At 49.0% G+C, this 22,046-nt stretch overlaps 1 protein-coding gene across 2 annotated transcripts in view; it reads left to right on the plus strand.

The window, feature by feature from the left end:
• CNNM3 (cyclin and CBS domain divalent metal cation transport mediator 3) overlaps positions 1–19,964 on the plus strand; it is a 33,737-nt gene extending 13,773 nt beyond the window's left edge. The window contains exons 2-9 of one of the 2 annotated variants that reach the window (XM_070798221.1): positions 12,258–12,401; positions 13,374–13,523; positions 13,778–13,947; positions 14,142–14,238; positions 14,575–14,708; positions 15,067–15,205; positions 17,067–17,165; positions 17,679–19,964. In XM_070798221.1, the coding sequence (XP_070654322.1) occupies positions 12,258–12,401; positions 13,374–13,523; positions 13,778–13,947; positions 14,142–14,238; positions 14,575–14,708; positions 15,067–15,205; positions 17,067–17,116 (884 nt within the window). In that variant the 3' untranslated portion in view covers positions 17,117–17,165; positions 17,679–19,964. The remainder of the gene's footprint in view (positions 1–12,257; positions 12,402–13,373; positions 13,524–13,777; positions 13,948–14,141; positions 14,239–14,574; positions 14,709–15,066; positions 15,206–17,066; positions 17,166–17,678) is intronic. The other variant, XM_070798220.1, reaches the window with a different exon arrangement.
• Positions 19,965–22,046: the final 2,082 nt, after the last annotated feature.

The following is a 22,046-nucleotide window of genomic DNA, read 5'->3' on the forward strand; positions in this document are numbered from 1 at the left end:
CTTCTTCCAAGGAGCAAGTGTCTTTTACTTTCATGGCTGCAGTCACCATCTGCGGTGATTTTGGAGCTCAAAAAAATAGTCTCTCACTGTTTCCATTGTTTCCTCATCTATTTGCCATGTGATGGGGCCAAATGCCATGATCTTAGTTTTCTGAATGTTGAGTTTCAAGCCAACTTTTTCACTCTCCTCTTTCACTTTCATCAAGAGGCTCTTTAGTTCCTCTTCGCTTTCTGCCATAAGGGTGGTGTCAGCTGCGTATCTGAGATTATTGATATTTCTCCTGGCAGTCTTGATTCCAGCTTGTGCTTCCTCCAGCCTGGCATTTTGCATGATGTACTCTGCACAGGAATTAAATAAGCAGGGTGACATTATATAGCCTTGTTGTACTCCTTTCCTGATTTGGAACCAGTCCATTGTTCCATGTCCAGTTCTAACGTGCTTCTTAACCTTCATACAGATTCTCAGGAGGCACATAAGGTGGTCTGATAGCCCCATCTCTTTTAAGAATTTTCCACAGTTTGTGGTGATCCACACAGTCAGGGAGACCTGGGTTCAATCCCTGGGTTGGGAAGATTCCCTGGAGAAGGAAATGGTAACCCAGTCCAGTACTCTTGCCTGGAAAATCCCATAGACGGAGGAGCCTGGTAGGCTATAGTCCATGGGGTCGGAAAGTGTCAAACACGACTGAGTGACTTCACTTTTCACACAGTCAGAGGCTTTGGCGTAGTCAATAAAGCAGAAGTAGATGTTTTTCTGAGATTCTCTTGCTTTTTCAATGATCCAACGGATGTTGGCAATTTGATCTCTGGTTCTTCTGCCTTTTCTGAATCTAGCTTGAAGCGTGTGAGATGTGTGCAATTGTGTGGTAGGTTGAACATTCTTTGGCATTGCCTTTCTTTGGGATTGGAATGAAAACTGAACTTTTCCAGTCCTGTGGCCACTGCTGAGTTTCCAAATTTGCTGGCACATTGAGTGCAGTGCTTTCACAGCATTGTCTTTTAGGATTTGAAATACCTCAACTGGAATTCCATCACCTCCACTAGCTTTGTTCATAGTGATGCTTCCTAAGGCCCATTTGACTTTGCACCCCAGGATGTCTGGCTCTAGGTGAGTGATCACAGCATCGTGGTTATCTGGGTCATGAAGACCTTTTTTGTATAGTTCTTCTGTGTATTCTTGCCATCTCTTCTTAATATCGTCAACTTCTGTTAGTAAGTAACAGATGGTGTAGTAAGTAGCACATACTTTCTGTAAAGCCATTAACCCCTGCCTTCTTTGTCAACCCTCAGTTACCTCAAGGACATTCAGCCAAAGGAGGAATTAGAAGAGGGGAGCTTTTCAGAGTCCATTTCAGATTCGCTGAGTTCTAGTTCATTGTTTGGCAGAAACCAAAGGATTGTCTCAGCTCTGAAAATAGTTAGACCTGCTCAGGCATTTGTGAGGGACGATCACACGGTACTTTTCTCATAGGATACATTCAAACAGTTTAAAAAAAAACTGAAGTGAGAAGACAGGAATTTTAACTCCAATTGCATTTTTAGGAATGTTCTAGAAATTAGGTCCTCTAGCATCCGTGTCATTGGTGAGGGTTCTCAAGCCTGCTAACTAAAATGAGAACGCTGGAGCTTTCCCCGGCTTCCTGGTTGGTATTGGCAGGTATGTGGTCCACCTTGGCCTTTTGCAGGGAGCGTCTGTCTTGGGGCGTGTATCAGTGTTTGTAGTCAGCCAGCCAGGGCCCCGTATCTTGTGAGCATTTTACCCGGTCAGATGAGGAACTTGAGTCTCTCCAGCTGCCCTTTCTCTGTGTGCCTCTTAGCCCTTTCTCCTGGTTGCCTCCTGGACCCCTCAAATGTTCTGTCTTAAGGTTAAGTCACGCAGCCAGTGTTTGAGGGATCTTCCAAGGTTCTGCTTTCTTCTGTTCATTATTGAATCATCTCCTCACTGAGAACTGAGCTTCTTCTGTAGAAGTTTAAAGCATGGGAGGACTTTGTCATTTCTGTAGTTTCCTGGAAGGAAGGGGATCCTCTCTGCTCCCAGGTGGCCATCTCGAACCTGAGCTTTGGTTCTCAAAATCCAAAAAGACTGTTGACCAATATTCTGTGTTGAGGCTCAGGCTTCCTCATGTGGCCTGATGGATTTATATTCAGTGGTTGTCTCTCCGGGACCTTCGTAGCAATGCTGCCTGCCCACTGGTGTCAGCCATTCCCAGCTCAAATATCATGGGCTGGGAAATGTGTAGAAGTTCCTCATTTGGTGTCTGTGTCTCAGCAGGAATGGGCAGGCAATGCCCCAGGCATCCCTCACCCATTCCTCATGGGAAGAGGGGAGGCAACTTAATGTGGGCTTTTCCACCTTTAATTTTTGCCCCGGGATGGTGGAACCCCCTGAAGAAGGCTGCTTGCATCTCTCCAGCTGGGCCCTGTGCTGAGGATGGTGCCTTGGCACCATGCGTGTCACCCAAAGAGAATGAGGCTCCTGAGATCCAGTCTGTTGTTCTCTTCAGTGAAAGTCACTTGTGCAGGGCATGAGGAGAGTGGACCCAGAGCCAGCTGTCTGGGTGCCAGATTGGGGGGGCGGTCACTGACTCTCTTGGCCTCAGTTTTCTCTGTAAACCGTAAAATGCAAATAAAAAATACTATGTGCCTCATAGAGTTAGTTGCCAGAGATTTGGTAGGTTAATCAATGACTAAAGCACCTGGTGGCTGACACTCGCAGGCAAGCACACAGGACAGGCACGCCTTGGCTCCAGACCACCATGATAAAGTGAGGCGTGCAAATGGTTTGGTTTCTCAGTGCATATAAAAGTTATGTTTATGTTGCAGTCTGTTAAGTGTGCAATTGGCATTAGGTGTGAAAAAAACTATGTATCTTAGTTTAAAAACATTTTATGGCTAAAAGATGTTAACACCATCTGAGCCTTCAGTGAGTTATAAACTTTGATGGAGGAGGGTCTTGCTTCCATGTCAGTGGCTGCTGGCTGATAATTATGGGTGGTGGTTGCTAAAAGTTGGCATGGCCACAGCAGTTGGTTTGTTTTTTTTTTTAATTGGAAGGTAATTGCTTTACAGTATTGTGTTGGTTTCTGCTACACATCAGTGCGAATCAGCCACAGGTTCACATGTGTCCCCTCCCGCCCACCTCCCGCCCCATCTCATCCTCTACGGTAAGCGCCCGACTGGGCTCCCTGTGTCACACAGCGTGTTTCCACTGGGCACCTGTTTGACACATGGTAATTCGTGTGTCTCCTTGTTCCCCTCTCCTGCCCCCACTGTGTCCACACGTCCCTTCTCTGTCTGTGTCTCCATTGCGGCCCTGCAGAAGGTTCATCCGTACCGTCTTTCTAAATCCCATGTATATGTATTAATACATATTTGTTTTTCTTATTTTGACTGCACTGTGTATAACAGGTTCTAGGTTCATCCACCTCATTAGGACCGACTCAAATGTGTTCTTTTTTATGGCTGAAGAAGAGATAAGAAAGCCTTCCTCAGCGATCAATGCAAAGGAATAGAGGAAAACAACAGAATGGGAAAGACTAGAGATCTCTTCAAGAAAATTAGAGATACCAAGGGAACATTTCATGCAAAGATGGGCTCGATAAAGGACAGAAATTGTATGGACCTACCAGAAGCAGAAGATATTAAGAAGAGATGGCAAGAATACACAGAAGAAGTGTACAAAAAAGATCTTCACGACCAAGATAATCATGATGGTGTGATCACTGACCTAGAGCCAGACATCCTGGAATGTGAAGTCAAGTCAGCCTTAGAAAGCATCACTATGAATAAAGCTAGTGGAGGTGATGGAATTCCAGTTGAGGTATTTCAAATCCTGAAAGATGATGCTGTGAAAGTGCTACACTCAATATGCCAGCATATTTGGACAACTCAGCAGTGGCCACAGGACTGGAAAAGGTCAGTTTTCATTCCAATCCCAAAGAAAGGCAATGCCAAAGAATGCTCAAACTACTGCACAATTGCACTCATCTCACACACTAGTAATGCTCAAAATTCTCCAAGCCAGGCTTCAGCAATACGTGAACCATGAACTTCGAGATGTTCAAGCTGGTTTTAGAAAAGGCAGAGGAACCAGAGATCAAATTGCCAATATCTGCTGGATCATTGAAAAAGCAAGAGAGTTCGAGAAAAACATCTATTTCTGCTTTCTTGACAATGCCAAAGCCTTTGACTGTGTGGATCACAATAAACTGTGGAAAATTCTGAAAGAGATGGGAATACCAGACCACCTGACCTGCCTCTTGAGAAACCTGTATGCAGGTGAGGAAGCAACAGTTGGAACTTGTCATGGAACAACAGACTGCTTCCAAATAGGGAAAGGAGTACGTCAAGACTGTATATTGTCACCCTGCTTATTTAACTTATATGCAGAGTACATCATGAGAAACGCTGGGCTGGATAAAGCACAAGCTGGAATCAAGATTGCCGGGAGAAATATCAATAACCTCAGATACGCAGATGACACCACCCTTATGGCAGAAAGTGAAGAGGAACTAAAAAGCCTCTTGATGAAAGTGAAAGAGGAGAGTGAAAAAGTTGGCTTAAAGCTCAACATTCAGAAAACGAAGATCCTGGCATCTGGTCCCATCACTTCATGGCAAATAGATGGGGAAACAGTGGAAACAGTGTCAGACTTTATTTTGGGGGGCTCCAAAATCACTGCAGATGGTGACTGCAGCCATGAAATTAAAAGATGCTTACTCCTTGGAAGAAAAGTTATGACCAACCTAGGTAGCATATTCAAAAGCAGAGACATTAATTTGCTAACAAAGGTCCGTCTAGTCAAGGCTATGGTTTTTCCTGTGGTCATGTATGGATGTGAGAGTTGGACTGTGAAGAAAGCTGAGCGCCAAAGAATTGATGCTTTTGAACTGTGGTGTTGGAGAAGACTATTGAGAGTCCTTTGGACTGCAAGGAGATCCAACCAGTCCATTCTAAAGGAGATCAGCCCTGGGTGTTGTTTGGAAGGAATGATGCGAAAGCTGAAACTCCAATACTTTGGCCACCTCATGAGAAGAGTTGACTCATTGAAAAAGACTGATGCTGGGAGGGATTGGGGACAGGAGGAAAAGGGGACGACAGAGGATGAGATGGCTGGATGGCATCACTGACTTGATGGACGTGAATTTGAGTGAACTCTGGGAGTTGGTGATGGACAGGGAGGCCTGGTGTGCTGCGATTCATGGGGTCGCAAAGAGTCGGACACAACTGAGCGACTGAACTGAACTGAATACTCCATTGTGGCCGTTTCTTAAAATAAGACTACAGTGATGTTTGCCACATCAATGAACCCTTCCTTTCACCAGCAGTCTCTCTCTAGCAGGCAGCAGAAACGTTTGGTAGTGTTTTACCCACGGTAGACATTCTTCCAGATTGGGAGTGTGTCCTCTCAACTCTGCCAGCCCTTATCAGGTAACTTTGTAGAATGTTCTAAATCTCTTCTTGCCATTTCAACAGTCTTTGCAACACCTTTAACATGAATAGCGTCCATCTCAGGAAACTGCTTTCTTTCCTCATCTATGAGAAGCAGCTCCTCATCTGTTGAAGTTTTACCACAAGATGGCAGCAATTCAGTCACTCTTCAGGCTCCACTTCTAATTCCCATTCTCTTGCTGGTCCCACATGTGCAGTTACTTCCTCTAGTGAAGTCTTGAACCCCTCAAAGTCATCCTTGAAGGTTGGAATCATCTTCTTCCAAACTCCTGTTAGTATTGATATTTTGACTTCTTTTCATGAATCATGAATGTTCTTAATAGCTTCTTGAATGATGAATGTTTTCCAGAATATTTTCAGTTGACTTTGCCCCGATTCATTAGAGAAATCTTATCTATGACAGCTATGGCCTTATGAAATGTAGTTGTTAAATAATAAGACTTGAAAGTTGAACTTCCTCCTTCATCTGTGGGCCGCAGTATGATGATGTGTTAGTAGGCATGAAAATAACATTCACCTTGTTGGACATCTCCATCAGAGCTCTTTGGTGACCAGATTGTCAGTGAGCAGAACTACTTTGAAAAGAATCTTTTTTCTAAGCAGTAGGTCTCAACTGGGCTTAAAATATTCAGTAAACCACATTGTAAAATGACGTGTTGTCATTCAGGCTTTATTATTCCATTTGTAGAGCACAGGCAGAGTAGATTTAGTGTAGTTTGCATAGGCCCTAGGATTTTAGGAATGGTCAGTGAGCACTGGTTTCAACCTGAAGTCGCCTGCTAACTGCATTCAATTCAGTTCAGTTCAGTTGCTCAGTTGTGTCCGACTCTTTGCGACCCCATGAATCGCAGCACACCAGGCCTCCCTATCCATCACCAACTCCCGGAGTTCACTCAAACTCACGTCCATCGAGTCAGTGATGCCATCCAGCCATCTCATCCTCTGTCGTCCCCTTTTCCTCCTGCCCCCAATCCCTCCCAGCATCAGAGTCTTTTTCAGTGAGTCAACTCTTCACATGAGGTGGCCAAAGTACTGGAGTTTCAGCTTTAGCATCACTCCTTCCAAAGAACACCCAGGGCTGATCTCCTTTAGAATGGACTGGTTGGATCTCCTTGCAGTCCAAGGGACTCTCAAGAGTCTTCTCCAACCCAACAGTTCAAAAGCATCAATTCTTTGGTGCTCAGCTTTCTTCACAGTCCAACTCTCACATCTGTACGTGACCACTGGAAAAACCATAGCCTTGCCTAGACGAACCTTTGTTGGCAAAGTAATGTCTCTGCTTTTCAATATGCTATCTAGGTTGGTCATAACTTTCCCCCTGACAAGAGGGTCAGCCTGTCCTTTGACACTTTGAAACCAGGTCTTGACCTCTCCTCTCTGACTGTGAAGTTCTTCATGGTATCTTCTTCCAATAGAAGGCTGTTTTGTCTACACTGAACATCTGTTTTTTTAGTGTAGCCACCTTCATTAATGATCTGAGCTAGCTCTTTTGGGTAACTTGGTACAGCTTCTACATCAGCACTTGCTGCTTCACCTTACACTTTCTATGTTATGGAGTCAGTGCTCCTTAAACCTCATGAACTGATCTCTGCTAACTTCAAAATTTTTGTCTATAGCTTCCTCACCTGTCCCAGCCTTGATAGAATTGACAACAGGTTGTGGCTGGTTTGATCTTCTCTCCAGACCACTCAGACTTTCTCCATATTAGCAATAAGACTGTTTGGTTTTCTTGTCATTCACGTGTTCATTGAGTTGTTCAGTCGCTCAGTCGTGTCTCAGTCTTTGTGACCCCGTGAACTGCAACATGCTGGGCTTTGCTGTTCTTCATCATCTCCCGGAGTTTGCTCAAACTCATGTCCATTGAGCCAGTAATGACATCCAGCCATTTCATCCTTGTCGTCCCCTGCTCCTCTTGCCCTCTGAGTACTGCATTTATTTATATGCTTGTTTGTGTTTATTTTGAGGGAGTAGCTCTTTTAATTTCCTTCAAGAACTGATTCTTTGCTCTCATGACTTGGCTGTTTGATGCACGCTCAAACTCATGTCCATTGAGCCAGTAATGACATCCAGCCATTTCATCCTTGTCGTCCCCTGCTCCTCTTGCCCTCTGAGTACTGCATTTATTTATATGCTTGTTTGTGTTTATTTTGAGGGAGTAGCTCTTTTAATTTCCTTCAAGAACTGATTCTTTGCTCTCATGACTTGGCTGTTTGATGCACGAGGCCTAACTTCTGGCCTGTCTCAAATGAGTCAGCTCTTCGCATCAGGTGGCTAAAGTATTGGAGTTTCAGCTTCAACATCAGTCCCTCCAGTGAACACCCAGGACTGATCTCCTTTAGGATGGACTGGTTGGATCTCCTTATAGTCCAAGGGACTCTCAAGAGTCTTCTCCAACACCACAGTTCAAAAGCATCAATTCTTCGGCGATCAGCTTTCTTTAGAGTCCAACTCTCACATCCATACATGACTGCTGGAAAAACCATAGCCTTGACTAGATGGACCTTTGTTGTCAATGTCTCTGCTTTCGAATATGCCATCTAGGTTGGTCATTACTTTCCTTCCAAGGAGCAAGCGTCTTTTAATTTCATGGCTGCAGTCACCATCTGCAGCCTAGAAAAATAGTCAGCCACTGTTTCCTCTGTTTCCCCATCTATTTGCCATGAAGTGTTGGGACCAGATGCCATAATCTTAGTTTTCTGAATGTTGAGCTTTAAGCCAACTTTTTCACTCTCTTCTTTCACTTTCACCAAGAGGCTGTTTAGTTCTTCAATTTCTGCCATAAGGGTGGTGTCATCTGCGTATCTGAGGTTATTGATATTTCTTCCGGCAATCTTGATTCCAGCTTGTGCTTTATCCAGCCCAGCATTTCTTACGGTGTACTCTGCATAGAAGTTAAATAAGCAGGGTGACAATATACAGCCTTGACGTACTCCTTTTCCTATTTGGAACCAGTCTGTTGTTCCATGTCCAGTTCTAACTGTTGCTTCCTGACCTGCATATAGGTTTTTCAAGAGGCAGGTCAGGTGGTCTGGTATTCCCATCTCTTTCAGAATTTTCCACAGTTTATTGTGATCCACACAGTCAAAGGCTTTGGCATAGTCAATAAAACAGAAATAGATGTTTTTTTGGAACTCTGTTGCTTTTTTGATGAAACTAAGCTGTGTAGGGCTACCTACATGTGAAACTAGTTTTGATGAAACTAAGCATGTGTAGGGTTGTGGTGGAGAGATCTGCCAGAATGTGGTCCACTGGAGAAGAGAATGGCAAACCACTTCAGTATTCTTGCCTCGAGAACCCTATGAACAGTATGAAAAGGCAAAAAGATAGGACCCTGAAAGATGAACTCCCCAGGTCAGAATGTGCTCTATATGCTACTGGAGATCAGTGGAGAAATAACTCCAGAAAGAATGAAGGGATGGAGCCAAAGCAAAAAGAACACCCAGTTGTGGATGGGACTGGTGATAGAAGCAAGGTTCGATGCTGTAAAGACCAATATTGCATAGGAACCCGGAATGTTAGGTCCATGAATCAAGGCAAATTGGAAGTGGTCAGACAGGAGATGGCAAGAGTGAACATCGACATTCTAGGAATCAGCGAACTGAAATGGACTGGAATGGGTGAATTTAACTCATGACCATTATATCTACTATTGGGGGCAGGAATCCCTTAGAAGAAATGGAGTAGCCATCATGGTCAACAAAAGATTCCGAAATGCAGTACTTGGATGCAATCTCAAAAACGACAGAATTATTTCTGTTTGTCCAAGGCAAACCATTCAGTATCACGGTAATCTAAGTCTATGCCCTGACCAGTAATGCTGAAGAAGCTGAAGTTGAACGGTTCTATGAAGACCTACAAGACCTTCTAGAACTAACACCCCAAAAAGATGTCCTTTTCATTATAGGGGACTGGAATGCAAAAGTAGAAAGTCAAGAAACACCTGGAGTAACTGGCAAATTTGGCCTTGGTGTACAGAATGAAGCAGGGCAAAGCCTAACAGAGTTCTGCCAAGAGAACACACTGGTCATAGCAACACCCTCTTCCAATAACACAAGAGAAGACTCTACACATGGACATCAGCAGGTGGTCAACACTGAAATCAGATAGATTCTATCCTTTGCAGCCGAAGATGGAGAAGCAGTTGGTGGTGCCCCCCAACAACAACAAAATAGTTACAGTGGAACATCACAGATCGCCACAGCAGACACTGTTATATCTTGTTATATCTTGTTATTACAGTGGAACATCACAGATCGCCACAACAGACACTGTTATATCTTGTTATATCTTGTTATTACAGTGAAAAGGCTTGAAAATCAGCAAAAATGACCGAAATGGGACACAGGCACTGAACAGATGCTCTTGGACAAATGGTGCCAGCAGGCTTGCTCAATGAAGGGATGCCATAAACCTTGCATTTGTAAAAAAACGCAGTGTCTTTGAAGCACATTGAACCATGTAGGCCTGTACTGCATCTCATCATTTCTCAGATGCATGATTTTTTTGCATTTTAACATCTGTCTAGTCTCATAATTGATGATGTCTTGGATTTGATGAAATACAGTAAATGTGATCTTTTTATTCTTTTACAGCCTCATTCCTTTTTTTAAAAAAATTGAGTTCATTGTGTTGTTTTTATATATGTATAGTGGTTTGAAGTTTTTTTTTTTCTTTTTTTACTTCATATGTTTTTTAAAATTATTTATTCAGTTTTGGTTGCGCTTGGTCTTCGCTGTGGTACTTGGGCTCCTCGATGCGGTGGCTTCTCTAATTGTGGAGCATGGGCTCAAGGCCTGCAGGCTCAGTAGACAGGCTTATTTGCCCTGCAGCATGTGGGATATTCCTGGACCAGGGATTGAACCCTTGCATTGGCAGGTGGATTTCTTTACCACTGCACCATTAGGGAAGTCCCTTATTCCTTTCTTGACCATCTGGTTAGTGGTCTAGTAGTAATAGCTTTTGGTTGACTCTGGACAGTTTCATTCCATCCAGCTTTGGAGCAGCAGCTGCTGCTGCTGCTAAGTCGCTTCAGTCGTGTCCGACTCTGCGCGACCCCATAGACGGCAGCCCACCAGGCTCTCCCGTCCCTGGGATTCTCCAGGCAAGAACACTGGAGTGGGTTGCCATTTCCTTCTCCAATGCATGAAAATGAAAAGTGAAAGCGAAGTCGCTCAGTCGTGTCCGACTCTTTGAGACCCCATGGACTGCAGCCTACCAGGCTCTCCCGTCCATGGGATTTTCCAGGCAAGAGTCCTGGAGTGGAGTGCCATTGCCTTCTCTGGCTTGGGAGCAGAGGTCTTCCTATATCTGATTACTGGGGGCAGGGGAATGGGCTGGGGAGGAGCGTGGAGCATAGATGCTGAAAGAATGAGGCAGGGCATGATGCTTCCAAAGAATGTGCTTCTGAACCCGGTCCCCTGCATTGGCACTGAACCCAGGGCATGTAAAGTAGGATTCACACACAGACGTGAACTTGCCTTTCTGCTTTGCCAGAAGATTCTTGAAGCAAGCACACCTTTGTGTGCAAGTCCAGGCCAGCCTCTACCCTGCGCTTTTTTCACTAGTGACAAAAGGCATGGCTGAGATGAGTTTGCTCCAGTTCTTGTACCCAGATCTGCACAGCCTGGGCCAGTAGTCAGTACCCACCTGTGGCTGCTAAGTTCTTGAAAGGTCACCAGTCTGAATTGAGGTTGAGGTGTGCAGTGAGTACCGAACACAGAGCAGATTTCCAAGACCTAGTACCCCCCAAAGGCAAAGTATCTATTCATGTGTTTATGCTGATTGCATTTTGTGATATTTTGACTGTACTGAGTTCATCATAATATATTATTAATTTCATTTCTTTTTATATTTTTTAATACAGCTACTCAAAAATTTTGCCTTGCATTCTATTTGTTTTGGGTAGGCATAAAGGTTTATAGCTTCCCTGGTGTCTCAGTGGTAAAAAAAAAAAAATCCACCTGCCAGTGTAGGAGTTGTGGGTTCAGTCCCTGGGTTGGGAAGATCCCCTGAAGAACAAAATGGCACCCCACTCCAGTATTCTTGCCATGGACAGAGGACCCTGGCGGGCTACCGTCCATGGGGTCACACAACTTAGTGACTGAAGAACAACAATAACAGGCTTATAGAGGGAAAGCACTTAGCTGAAGCAGAGTAAATTCTTGAGGTTTCCGCAACAGTCCCCAGCATTCTGAGGCTGGGCTTCTCTCGAGCTTACGTTTTCTCTTTAAATGAGCAGCTGCCTGACCTGAGGAGGAAGGATGAGAGTCACAGCCTCATGCTCTTCCTCCACACAGTTTGGGCTCTAACTGCCCAGGTTACCACTGTCTTCATACCCCTGCGTGACTTTCGTGAGAACAGAGGGCAGCGTTCAGAATTGGGGACGCTTCCCTTGGAGACTTCCGACGTGGCCCCCTTGGCTCCTGCGTCCAGATGGTCCCTGGGGAGCCGGCGTCTCTGGCGTCAGGGCCCTGTGTCCTCAGTCCAGCTGCTCATTACCATGTCTGTTCTGGTCCAGACGCCTCCTTGGCTAAACCATGTTTGCAGCGTGGAGTCACGCAGACCTGGGGTGACTCCAGCTGTGCCGCTGCCTGGGGGTCCTTGGGCAGGTGGATGTGGGGTCTGAGATTTAATCCTCACAGGCACTTGGAAAGTTAGGTAGTGAGAATCTAGGAATAATCTCTCCTGATGCATGGTGCGTCGTGGGAACACAAATCGGCTTCCGTCCTTCTGGTGGGCTTGTCAGTCGGGACGAGGGAAAACAAGAGGCCTCCAGCAAGCTGTAATGTTAGCGTCCTCTCCCTGCAGGGAAGTCCCACCTGGCCATCGTGCAGAAGGTGAACAACGAGGGCGAAGGTGACCCCTTCTACGAGGTGCTGGGCCTGGTCACCCTGGAGGACGTCATCGAAGAGATCATCAAGTCCGAGATCCTGGACGAGTCTGAAGACTACCGTGAGTCCGGGCGTCTGTGTGTTTCCAGCTCATCTGGTCTCAAGTTTACGGAGACGTGTATATCAGAGGCTGGAGGTGCCCATGTTGATGGAAGCGGGGCTGGATCTCGGGGCAGAGCTGTCACGTCCCCAGGCCCGTGGCCTTACCCCTGCAGGGGCTGGGATTGCCTCTCGCTGGAGGCGGGGCTCACCTGTGGCTGACTGTCCCACTGGTGGCTTTGCAGTCCCGGCACTGGACCAGGCTCTGGCCCGAATGGGCGCTGCCCAGTCTTCCTCTTCCTTGCAAGGCCTCTTGTGCTGTTGTACGTTATAGAAGTTCTCAAAGAACCCCCAGCTTTACTGCCGAGAGGTTCTTCCCCAACCAGATGATCTTGGGGCCTGTGGTTGTGTCTTAGGAGGGCCTGCCTCTCAAGTGGCTGCAGTCTGCAGGGCAAACACAGCCCGTGCTTGGTGGGGACTCACAGGGGCCCCAGAAAACTAGCTGCCCGCCCCTGTGAGTTTGCACGTGAATCTCTTTACCCGTGTGCCTGTTCCCCAAATGCGACGTCTCGGTTCGGCTCCTCAGACAGCCATAGGCACGGGGTCTGCAGATCAGCGGCTGTTTGGCACGAGTGATGCTCATACTCACGCTTCCTGGAGGGGGGCTGCTGTTTTATGTAAGCTTTTTGCTGTTACGTCTGCATTATCTGCTCCCAACTTCAAGGAGGGAAGCAGGCCTTTCTGCTACTTCTCAGGCCATCCCTGGAACGCAGGCCGCTGCCCCTCTGACACGGGTACTGGATCATTGGCCTGGTGGGGGTGGCAAGGCAGGTTCCGGCAAAGCAGCGGTGCCAGGGACAGGGCCTGGGGTCCTGACGCCATTCCCGCAGGAGCCCCAAGGCCTTGGAGGCGGGAGCGGCAGCAAACCCCTCTGTCCGGTGGTGTTGGTGGAGAGCTCCTGGCGCCTCAGCAGGCCCTCTTCACCCCACCCCAGGAGACACCATAGTGAAGAAGAAGCCTCCATCTCTGAACGCCCCTCTCAGGCAGAAAGAGGAGTTCTCCTTGTTTAAGGTGTCTGATGACGACTGTAAAGTGAAAATCTCACCTCAGCTGCTCTTGGCCACCCAGCGCTTCCTGTCCCGAGGTGAGAGCCGGGGTGGGCCTCGTCCCTGCTCTCTGGCTCACCCCGCTGCCCCCTGCCGTTTCTGGCGTTCCTCTCTTCTGCCCTGTCACCATCTCGGTTCACCGGAGGGTGGCTGTCCTCTGCTGACGACAGAGAGCCGCATCCGGTGGGTGTCGGGGAGGCTGGGGGAGCTGAGACGGGCAGTGGTGTGCTGACACAGGCTGTGCTGGGCCCAGAGGACAGTGTCCCCATCCCTCTTTCCCGCTGTGGGGCAGAGGTGGACGTCTTCAGCCCGCTGCGGGTCTCTGAGAAGGTCCTCCTGCACTTGCTGAAGCATCCCAGCGTCAACCAGGAAGTACGGTTTGACGAGAGCAACCGCCTGGCCTCCCACCACTACCTGTACCAGCGTAGCCGGCCGGTGGACTACTTCATCCTCATCCTGCAGGTACGTGCCAGCCGGCCTGCAGCCCACCGCTTGCCCAGGATGTGGGGAGGGTGTAGGAAGAGGAACATCCAGGTGCATGCCCCCTGGATAGGCGGGGTCCATGCTCTCTCCTCCTGCTCTTTGCTGGCAGGAAGGGTGACCTGTCCACCCCTCTCCCTGTCCACTTTTCCTCCCTCTCTCCTTGCACCTCCCAGGGCAGGGTGGAGGTGGAGATCGGTAAGGAGGGCTTGAAGTTCGAGAATGGGGCCTTCACCTACTACGGGGTTTCCGCCCTGACAGCGCCATCCTCGGGTAAGCTGGGCACTCCTCTTGTTGCTGGAGGTGGGGGTGGGTGGGCACTCTGGGGGCTCCCCAGGCCCCTCTTGCAGGGCGGTCTGCCTGGGGACCTGCTGGCCCTTACTGTCTCCTGGCTGTGTGGAGGGGAGGGCAGGGTTTCTTCAGGCCTCGTCTTTGCTGTTCCTCCCACCCCTGCCAAATCTGTCCCCGGAGGAGCGCATTTGCCCTCCTGTCCGGAGTCCCGGGCTGCATTCCCTCGCTGGGGTGATCAGTAGGGTGGCTCTCAGAGGCTGGGCAGGGCCTGGCCGCTCCCCCGTTGACAGCTGACGTCACTAACTGTCCTTTCTGCAGTTCACCAGTCCCCTGTGTCCTCGCTCCAGTCCCTCCGCTACGACCCACCGCCTGAGCCCACTGACGGCACCTGCCTGTCTGCGTATTGTCCCGACTACACCGTGAGGGCTCTCTCGGACCTACAGTTCATCAAGGTGACCATCTGGGTTGCTCCTTAGTGCTGGCTTTTAACGAGCTTTGTGTCCCCAAGGGCTAGAGTGGCTGGTCACACGTTAAAATGGATTAAATCGTGATTGAGTCTCAGAGCAAAGCCTTGTAGCTGCTCTGAAGGACAGGTTGCCTGGCCGCTCTTTCTGCTGGCGGCCTAGGCGCCCAGAGTCCTTGGGGACCTTAACGCCGTAGCCAGTGGCCCCGGGCGCTTCCTCTCCCCTTGTCCTGCAGGCTGTGGCTCCACCCCTAGTTTGAGTGCTGGAGGGCAGGAGGGGCTGCTGTGGGCCTGCGTCTCACTTTGCCTGCCTGCCCGCACGAGTTGCAATGCTTCCTGCACCCCAGGTCACTCGGTTGCAGTACCTCAATGCACTCCTGGCCACCCGCGCCCAGGCGCTGCCACAGACCCCGGAGAACACAGAGCTTCTGGCCATCCCTGGCAGCCAGACAAGGCTCCTCGGTGACAAGGCGGCCACAGCCCCAGGTAAGCCCGGGTCCTGCAGTGTCGACCCAGGGTGAGTGTGCCCTCTGCCCTCCCGGCTGCACACACACGGTCCTGCTCTCTGCCTCGCCCTGCCCTCCGTCCGTTCTTTCTCCTTTCATCTCCCCATCCTTTCTGTCTCCCTTCTTGTGTTTTTAATAATTTGGACAATACTGAGCTACAGGCCAGCTGTCATTTTGAGTAGAGTGCATAGGTCAGCATTTCCTCTCAGGGGCCTGCAGTGGGGGTTGGCTTATTTAGGGAACACAGTTAACCCTTGAATAACATGGTAAGGGGCGCCAGTTCCCTGTGCAGTAGAAAATCTCTGCTTGTCACATGGTCAGTCTTCTGTATCCGCAATTCCACATCCACAGATTCAGTCAGCTACGGCCTGTGCAGTGCTCTAGTATTTACTATCGGAAAGAAACCCACATGTAAGTGGACCCACGCAGTTCAAACCTGAGTTGTTTAAGGGTCAGCCCTAGTTGCTAAATGGGAGTAAGGGTGGATTCAGACACACTATCGGTCATTTAGGGAAGGTCCCCTGGAGGAGGGCCTGACCACCCTCTCTAGTATCCTTGCCTGGGAACCCCCACGGGCAGAGGGGTGTGGTGGGCTACAGTCCTTGGGGTTGCAAAGAGTCAGACACAACTGAATGACTAAGCACAGCACAGTGCCTGGAAAATGAAGATTTAGGTCCAGTGGGCCTGACTCAGAGATTGGGTGGCAAGTAGACCCCATCCCAGAACCAAGAGGGGCACCTGCTGAGGCGTTTGTTCAGTGTACCCCTCCAGTGGGACTCCCCTGGGAGCAGGAGAAAGAGGACTCTGCAGGGGGGAGAGGGGAAACCCCACCCTAACTGTGTAAGAAGGGAAAGCAAAAAGGAGTCTGTAAGCTAGGGGCTTTGGGTGGGCGTGGCAGGACAGGTGAGAGAGCTCTCCTGGCCTGGTTGTTCAGGAAGCTCCCGGGTGCGGCCCTGAGGGCCAGGGTTTGTGGGGCTTTGGAGAGGCAGGGGGCCTGCAGGGGTCTGACTCCCCTTGCTCCACCCCCCAGCGCATCCCACCCTCCAGTGGGGACACCGAGATCTTCCTGAAGGCTGCCTGTGCCTTGCACTGTTTTGAGAGCCCGCCCTGTCCTGACTTGGCTAAGATAACTTCCCTAAAGCTCTCAGAAGTGGTAGTTGTTACACCCATTTTCCGGATGAGATTTGGAGCCCAGGAGAGACAGGCACTCTGGCTTAGAACCTGGGCACACCCTTGGCCAGTGGGTTGTGGTGCCTCACAGGAAATGGGTCTGGTTACTGGAGCCACAGTTGGGAAGAAAACATGTTTCAGTAATGGCCAGGTGCTTCCTGAGATGTCGGGGGCAGAGCCCACCCCGGGCCTCGCTGTGGCTCCACTCCATGAGTCTGGTGCTGGTGAAGGACTCCTGGGTTATACTGGGTCCTGGAGCCGGGCACAGTCGCAGCCCTTTCTGAATGAACAGATCGTTCGTTCCCTTCAGCCCGCTCCCGTGTTTACCCACCGTGACCTTCTTTTATTTTGTGAGACACCCCCTGCACAGAAATTCACACCATCTCTTTAGACTCAGGTCTCGAAATCCAGGGTGATTTTGTTTTTCAGAATGTGAGCCCTTTGGTTTTAGTTTTCTCACGTGTGAGCCTTTTCTGGCGAAGCTCTCCAAGCCCATTGCTGCCTGAGCGGGGTTGCCAGGGAGAGCCGCACTCAGCGCTGAGCCGCCCAGGCCCCTCTGGCTTCGTGGCTTCGCCTCAGCCGCGCTGCTGATCGCCCTGCGGGTTCAGCTCCGTAGCTCGCATCCTCTCTCTCTCCCCTCCTCCCCACCTCTTCCTCTGCTCTCTCTCTAGCCTTCCCGGTAGACCTTTCCCTCTTTGGCACATTTGGAAACTGCAGTTGATAATTGACTGTGGACTAGTGAGCATTTTTTGTTTAAGACAACACCCCAGGTAAATATCTCTCCTTTTACTTTACCTCCTCTTTGCTTCCCTTCCCCAGCCTGTTAGCTGCTGGCGGGGCCCTGCAGACCTCTCCCCCCAGAAGGGAGGCTCTCCTCCGTGAGGGATGAGTGGCACTTTCTGTCCCTTGTTGCTGCTTCTCGGGTCATTTTCCTAGAAGGCAGGAGGCCTGGCAGTGACCATTCCTGCTGGCGCCAGGTGTGCTGTCAAGGGCAGGTGTCTCCCGCCTGGCCGCGTGGCCTTGGCCTCCTGTGGGCAGCAGCCCTGCCTCCCCTGCCTCTCGGTGATGGCCTCTGTCCTCACAGTGGTTTTCTCTCATGAGGCTGACCAGGCTGACCATTTTCCTAACTAAATCCTCCCGGCTCTGCCTCAGTGCCTCCCGAAGAGGCCTGAGGCTCCCCTGCCTCACCCGTCCACTCCCTTCCTAAAGAGGATTTACACCTGATTTCATAGGACCCACTCCCTTGATTGATGCTCTAACGCTGACTCTCCTCTCCTCTCTAGGATCCAACCACAGCAGACCCGGCCTCCCAGCCGAGGAGAGCCCCGGGCGGAACCCGGGAGTTTAGCTGCTTGTCAGGCAGCCCCAGGTCTGGGGAACAGACAAGCACGTGGGGAACTGGAGCAAGCCGGAAAGCAGCTTCCTGCCAGCCCATCCCGTCCCCTGCAGGCCACGTTTTAGATGGCCTTGTACATGCAGGTCCTGGCTGTCCTCCGAACCAGACATCAGTGCCAGGAGCCTTCAGCAGGTTCTGCGCCCCCACCCCTAGAACATGGGGTCAGTGGGGGCCAGCCCTCCAAGTCTGCTTCCGAATGGAATGAAAGGAACAGCGTCATCTCCAGTCCCCCGGGCCAGCCTCCCTGTGACAGTGTATTTATACCTCTTCCGGCCAAGCCATGATGTGAGCGCGGTAACTGCCTTCCTGTGGCCGTGACCTGTACTCTCTCTGCTTTATTTGCCAACCTTCTGCTGCTGGCAGCATTTCTTGAGCAAACCAAGAGCACCATTGTGGGCTGGGGGTTCACATCCATGGCCTTGGCCACAACCACCTTGTTGGCTTCCCTTATGACACTATGCTTCGGAGCACGCACCTGGCCTGTCCCACGTGCCAAACCTGGAAGCAGCTGTGTCCCTCCAGGCCCGCTGCCTCCCATGGAGGTGGCTTTTCCTGCCCTGTCCCAAGCCCAGAGCGAGCACACTGGCCCCTGGGGGGTTCAGGAGCCCCTCCTTCCTGCCGCGCCTCCACCTGCCTGGCTCAGTGACCACTAACAGTATTGTCGTTTTCCACGTGTTAAGAAGAGGGAGGTCACAGGTGAGGGGAAGGGCTGCTGTGATGTGCCTGGTCCGCTGTCGTCGGATCCGAGTGGGTCGCCGGTGGCCCCCGAGGTGCTGTGTGGCTAGAAGGCGCCTAGAGAGCAGCAAGGGAGGCAGGGCTGGGTGTGGCCCAGGTAGACCCCCATCACCTTTCTCGGGAAAAAAGGTGACATCACAAGTTTTTCTTAGAGCTCTGAAACATTTTAAGCTCTTGGCTTCATTCCCGTTCCAGCTCTCTGGGGCTTTAGAGAAGTGGGAACAAGAAGGCGTTTTTGTCGTCTTCCGGTTACCTACATCCACCTTCCATGGTGCTTTAGCTGCGCAGAAACTGGGGCATCATGGGGACCCCGGGGAGGGAGGCAGGAGGATTTCTGGAACCTTTCTCAGTGGCATTTGGGTCCTTATCCAGGATCAGTGGGCGTGAAGGCCAAAAACAGTGGCATGCTCACTTAGAAACTCTTCTCAAGGAATTCTCTCCCAAGAGCAAACCCAGGTGGGAAATAGATACTTGAAAATTTTTTCTCTCTGCAGAAGAGTGTTTGTTAACCTTGGCTGCACGTTGGAATCACATGGCAAGTCAAATATACTGCTCCCTGGGCCGCTCCCCCCAGCCCACCCACCCAGGGGTTCTGATTTACTCAGTCCAGGCATCAGGATTTTATTCTGTAAAATTATTTTATATTCACAGATCATGCCTGCTTACCTGAATGTTAACATCTTCTATAACCTTGGTGCACTTATCAAAATTAAAAAATTAACATTGGTACAAAACTATTAACTAAATTACAGACTTCACTTAGGCTTTTATCTAATTTTCCATAATGTCCTTTTCTGTTGCAGGACCCAGCCCAGGACACCAAGTTGCATTTAGAGCTCTTGCCTTTTCCCCTATTTTCTCCTGTAACTTTCTACTTTGAAATAATGACAGATTCATAGGAACTTGCAAAGATAGAGATCCCATGTAGCCTTCCTCCAGTTTTCCTCCATGACGACACTGTCTTGCATAGTTAGACTACAGTATGAAAACCAGGAATCTGCCTCTGGTGCAATGTGGGTATGTAGTTCTGTAGCATCTTATCACATGTAGGTCTGTGTAACCACCACTTCAGTCTAGATGCAGAACTGTTCTCACTAGGATCTCCCCACAACGGACAACGGACGCTCTTAACGCCACACCCACCCCCTCTGGCCACTATCCCCAATCCCTGGCAACCACTAATCTGTACATCATCTCTGTAATTTTGTCATTTCAAGAATGTTGTATAAATGGGATCCTACGGTATGTAAGTGTTGGGACTGGCTTTTCTCACTTGGCACATTGTCCTGGAGTCTCCTCCAGGCTCCTGCACGTGTCAGTCAATCGTTGCTTTGTGATTGCTGTGTGGTATTCTACCACAGGCTCACTGTCCTGTCTAAGGACATCTGGGTGGTTTCCAGTTTTTGGCTATTCCAAATAAAGCTGCTATGAACATTCATCACAGGTTCTTGACGCAAACATTGGTTTTCTTTTCCCTGAGGTAAATGATTAGGCATGCAGTTGCTAGGTCTGTATGGTTATTGCATATTTAGGTTTTAAAAGAAACTGCCAAACCTTTTCAGAGCACCTGTACAACTTTACATTCCCACCAGCAATGTGTTGAGTTTTTCCATGTCCTCCCCAGGACTTGGTGCTGTCAAGTATTTTAGCCCTCCTGGTAAGTGTGTAGTGCTGTCTCGTTGTGGACTTTATTTGCATTTCCATAACGTGTATTTTTTCATGTGCTTACTTCACTTTGTGAAAAGTCTGTTTGTCTTTCGTCCATTTTCCAGTTAGATTGTTTGGTTCTTTTACTGCTGAGTTTTGAGAAAAGTCTGTTTGTCTTTCGTCCATTTTCCAGTTAGATTGTTTGGTTCTTTTACTGCTGAGTTTTGAGAATTACTAGGCTTGATTGGGTTTTTGGTTTGCAAATATTTTCTCCCAGTCTGTAGCTTATTTTTTTTATCTTAACGGGATTTTTTATATAGCAGAAATAGATTTTGATGAACTCCATTTTACTCATTTTTTATGGATCATGCTTTTGGTATCATGAAATGGCAGCCCACTCCAGTGTTCTTGCCTGGAGAATCCCATTGACAGAGGAGCCTGGCGGGCTACAGTCCATGGGGTCGCAAGAGTCAGACATGATTCAGCGCCTAAACCACCTAAGAAATCTTTACCTAGTTTTTTTTTCTTTTTTTTTTTTTTTAATTTAGACTTGATTGTGAAGATTGTTTTTATAAAGTGTTTATAGTTTTTCATTGCATTTAAGTTTGTGATTTTTTTTTTTCTTAATCATTTGTTTTTGGCTGTGCTTGGTCTTTGCTGCTCGGGCTTTTCTCCGGTTGCCAAGAACGGGGCTGCTCTTCGTGGCAGTGTGCAGGCTTGTTGCCAAGAACGGGGCTGCTCTTCGTGGCAGTGTGCAGGCTTGTTGCCGAGAACGGGGCTGCTCTTCGTGGCAGTGTGCAGGCTTGTTGCCGAGAACGGGGCTGCTCTTCATGCAGTGTGTGGGCTTGTTGCCGAGAACGGGGCTGCTCTTCATGGCGGTGTGCAGGCTTGTTGCCGAGAACGGGGCTGCTCTTCGTGGCAGTGTGCAGGCTTGTTGCCGACAACGGGGCTGCTCTTCATGCAGTGTGCGGGCTTGTTGCCGAGAACGGGGCTGCTCTTCATGCAGTGTGCAGGCTTGTTGGGGTGGCTGCTCTTGTTGTGGAGCTCAGGCACAGTAGTTGTGGCTCATGGGCTTAACTGTTCATGGTATGTGGGATCCTCCCAGACCAGGGATCGAGCCCGTGTCTTGTACATTGGCAGGTGGGTTCTTCACCACTGAGCCGCCAGGGAAGCCCTTTGTGATCCATTTTGAATAAAGGGTGTTTTTTCTTTTTTTGCCTATAGATGTCCATTACCTTAAGTACCATTTGTTGTAAAGCATATCTTTCCTCCAGTGAATAACTTTTGGATCTTTTGGCATATTAATCTATTTCTGGGTCATCTCTTCTGCTCCACTGACTGATGTGTCTCTCTCCATTGGTACCAGCCTGTCTTGATTACTGAGTGCTGCTGAGTGACTTCAGTCGTGTCCCCACTCTGCGACCTCATGGACTGTAGCCCACCAGGCTCCTCTGTCCATGGGATTCTCCAGGCAAGAACACTGGAGTGGGTTGCTATGCCTTCCACCAAGGGATCTTCCTGACACAGGGATCAAGCCCACATTTCTTAACTGTCTCCTGCATTGGCAGGCAGGTTCTCTACCACTAGCACCACCTAGGAGCTATTTAGTAGTTCCCTGAAATCAGTAGACTGATTTCTCCCATTTTGTTCTTCTCCAGAGTTGTATGTTTTAAATTTTCAAATAACTTGTCTAATCTACAAAAAAAAAAAAAAAAAAAAACTTTGCTGGGATTTTATCAGGAACTGGTTAAACCTGTGTATCAATTCAGGTGGCACTGACATCTTTATTATAACTTTCAATCCGTGCGTATTTCTCCATCTATTTAAATTTGATTTCATTCATCAGCACTGTGTAGTTTTCAGCCTGCAGGCC

Source organism: Bos indicus, chromosome 11 (genome assembly GCF_029378745.1).
Source record: "Bos indicus isolate NIAB-ARS_2022 breed Sahiwal x Tharparkar chromosome 11, NIAB-ARS_B.indTharparkar_mat_pri_1.0, whole genome shotgun sequence".
Taxonomy (NCBI): domain Eukaryota; kingdom Metazoa; phylum Chordata; class Mammalia; order Artiodactyla; family Bovidae; genus Bos; species Bos indicus.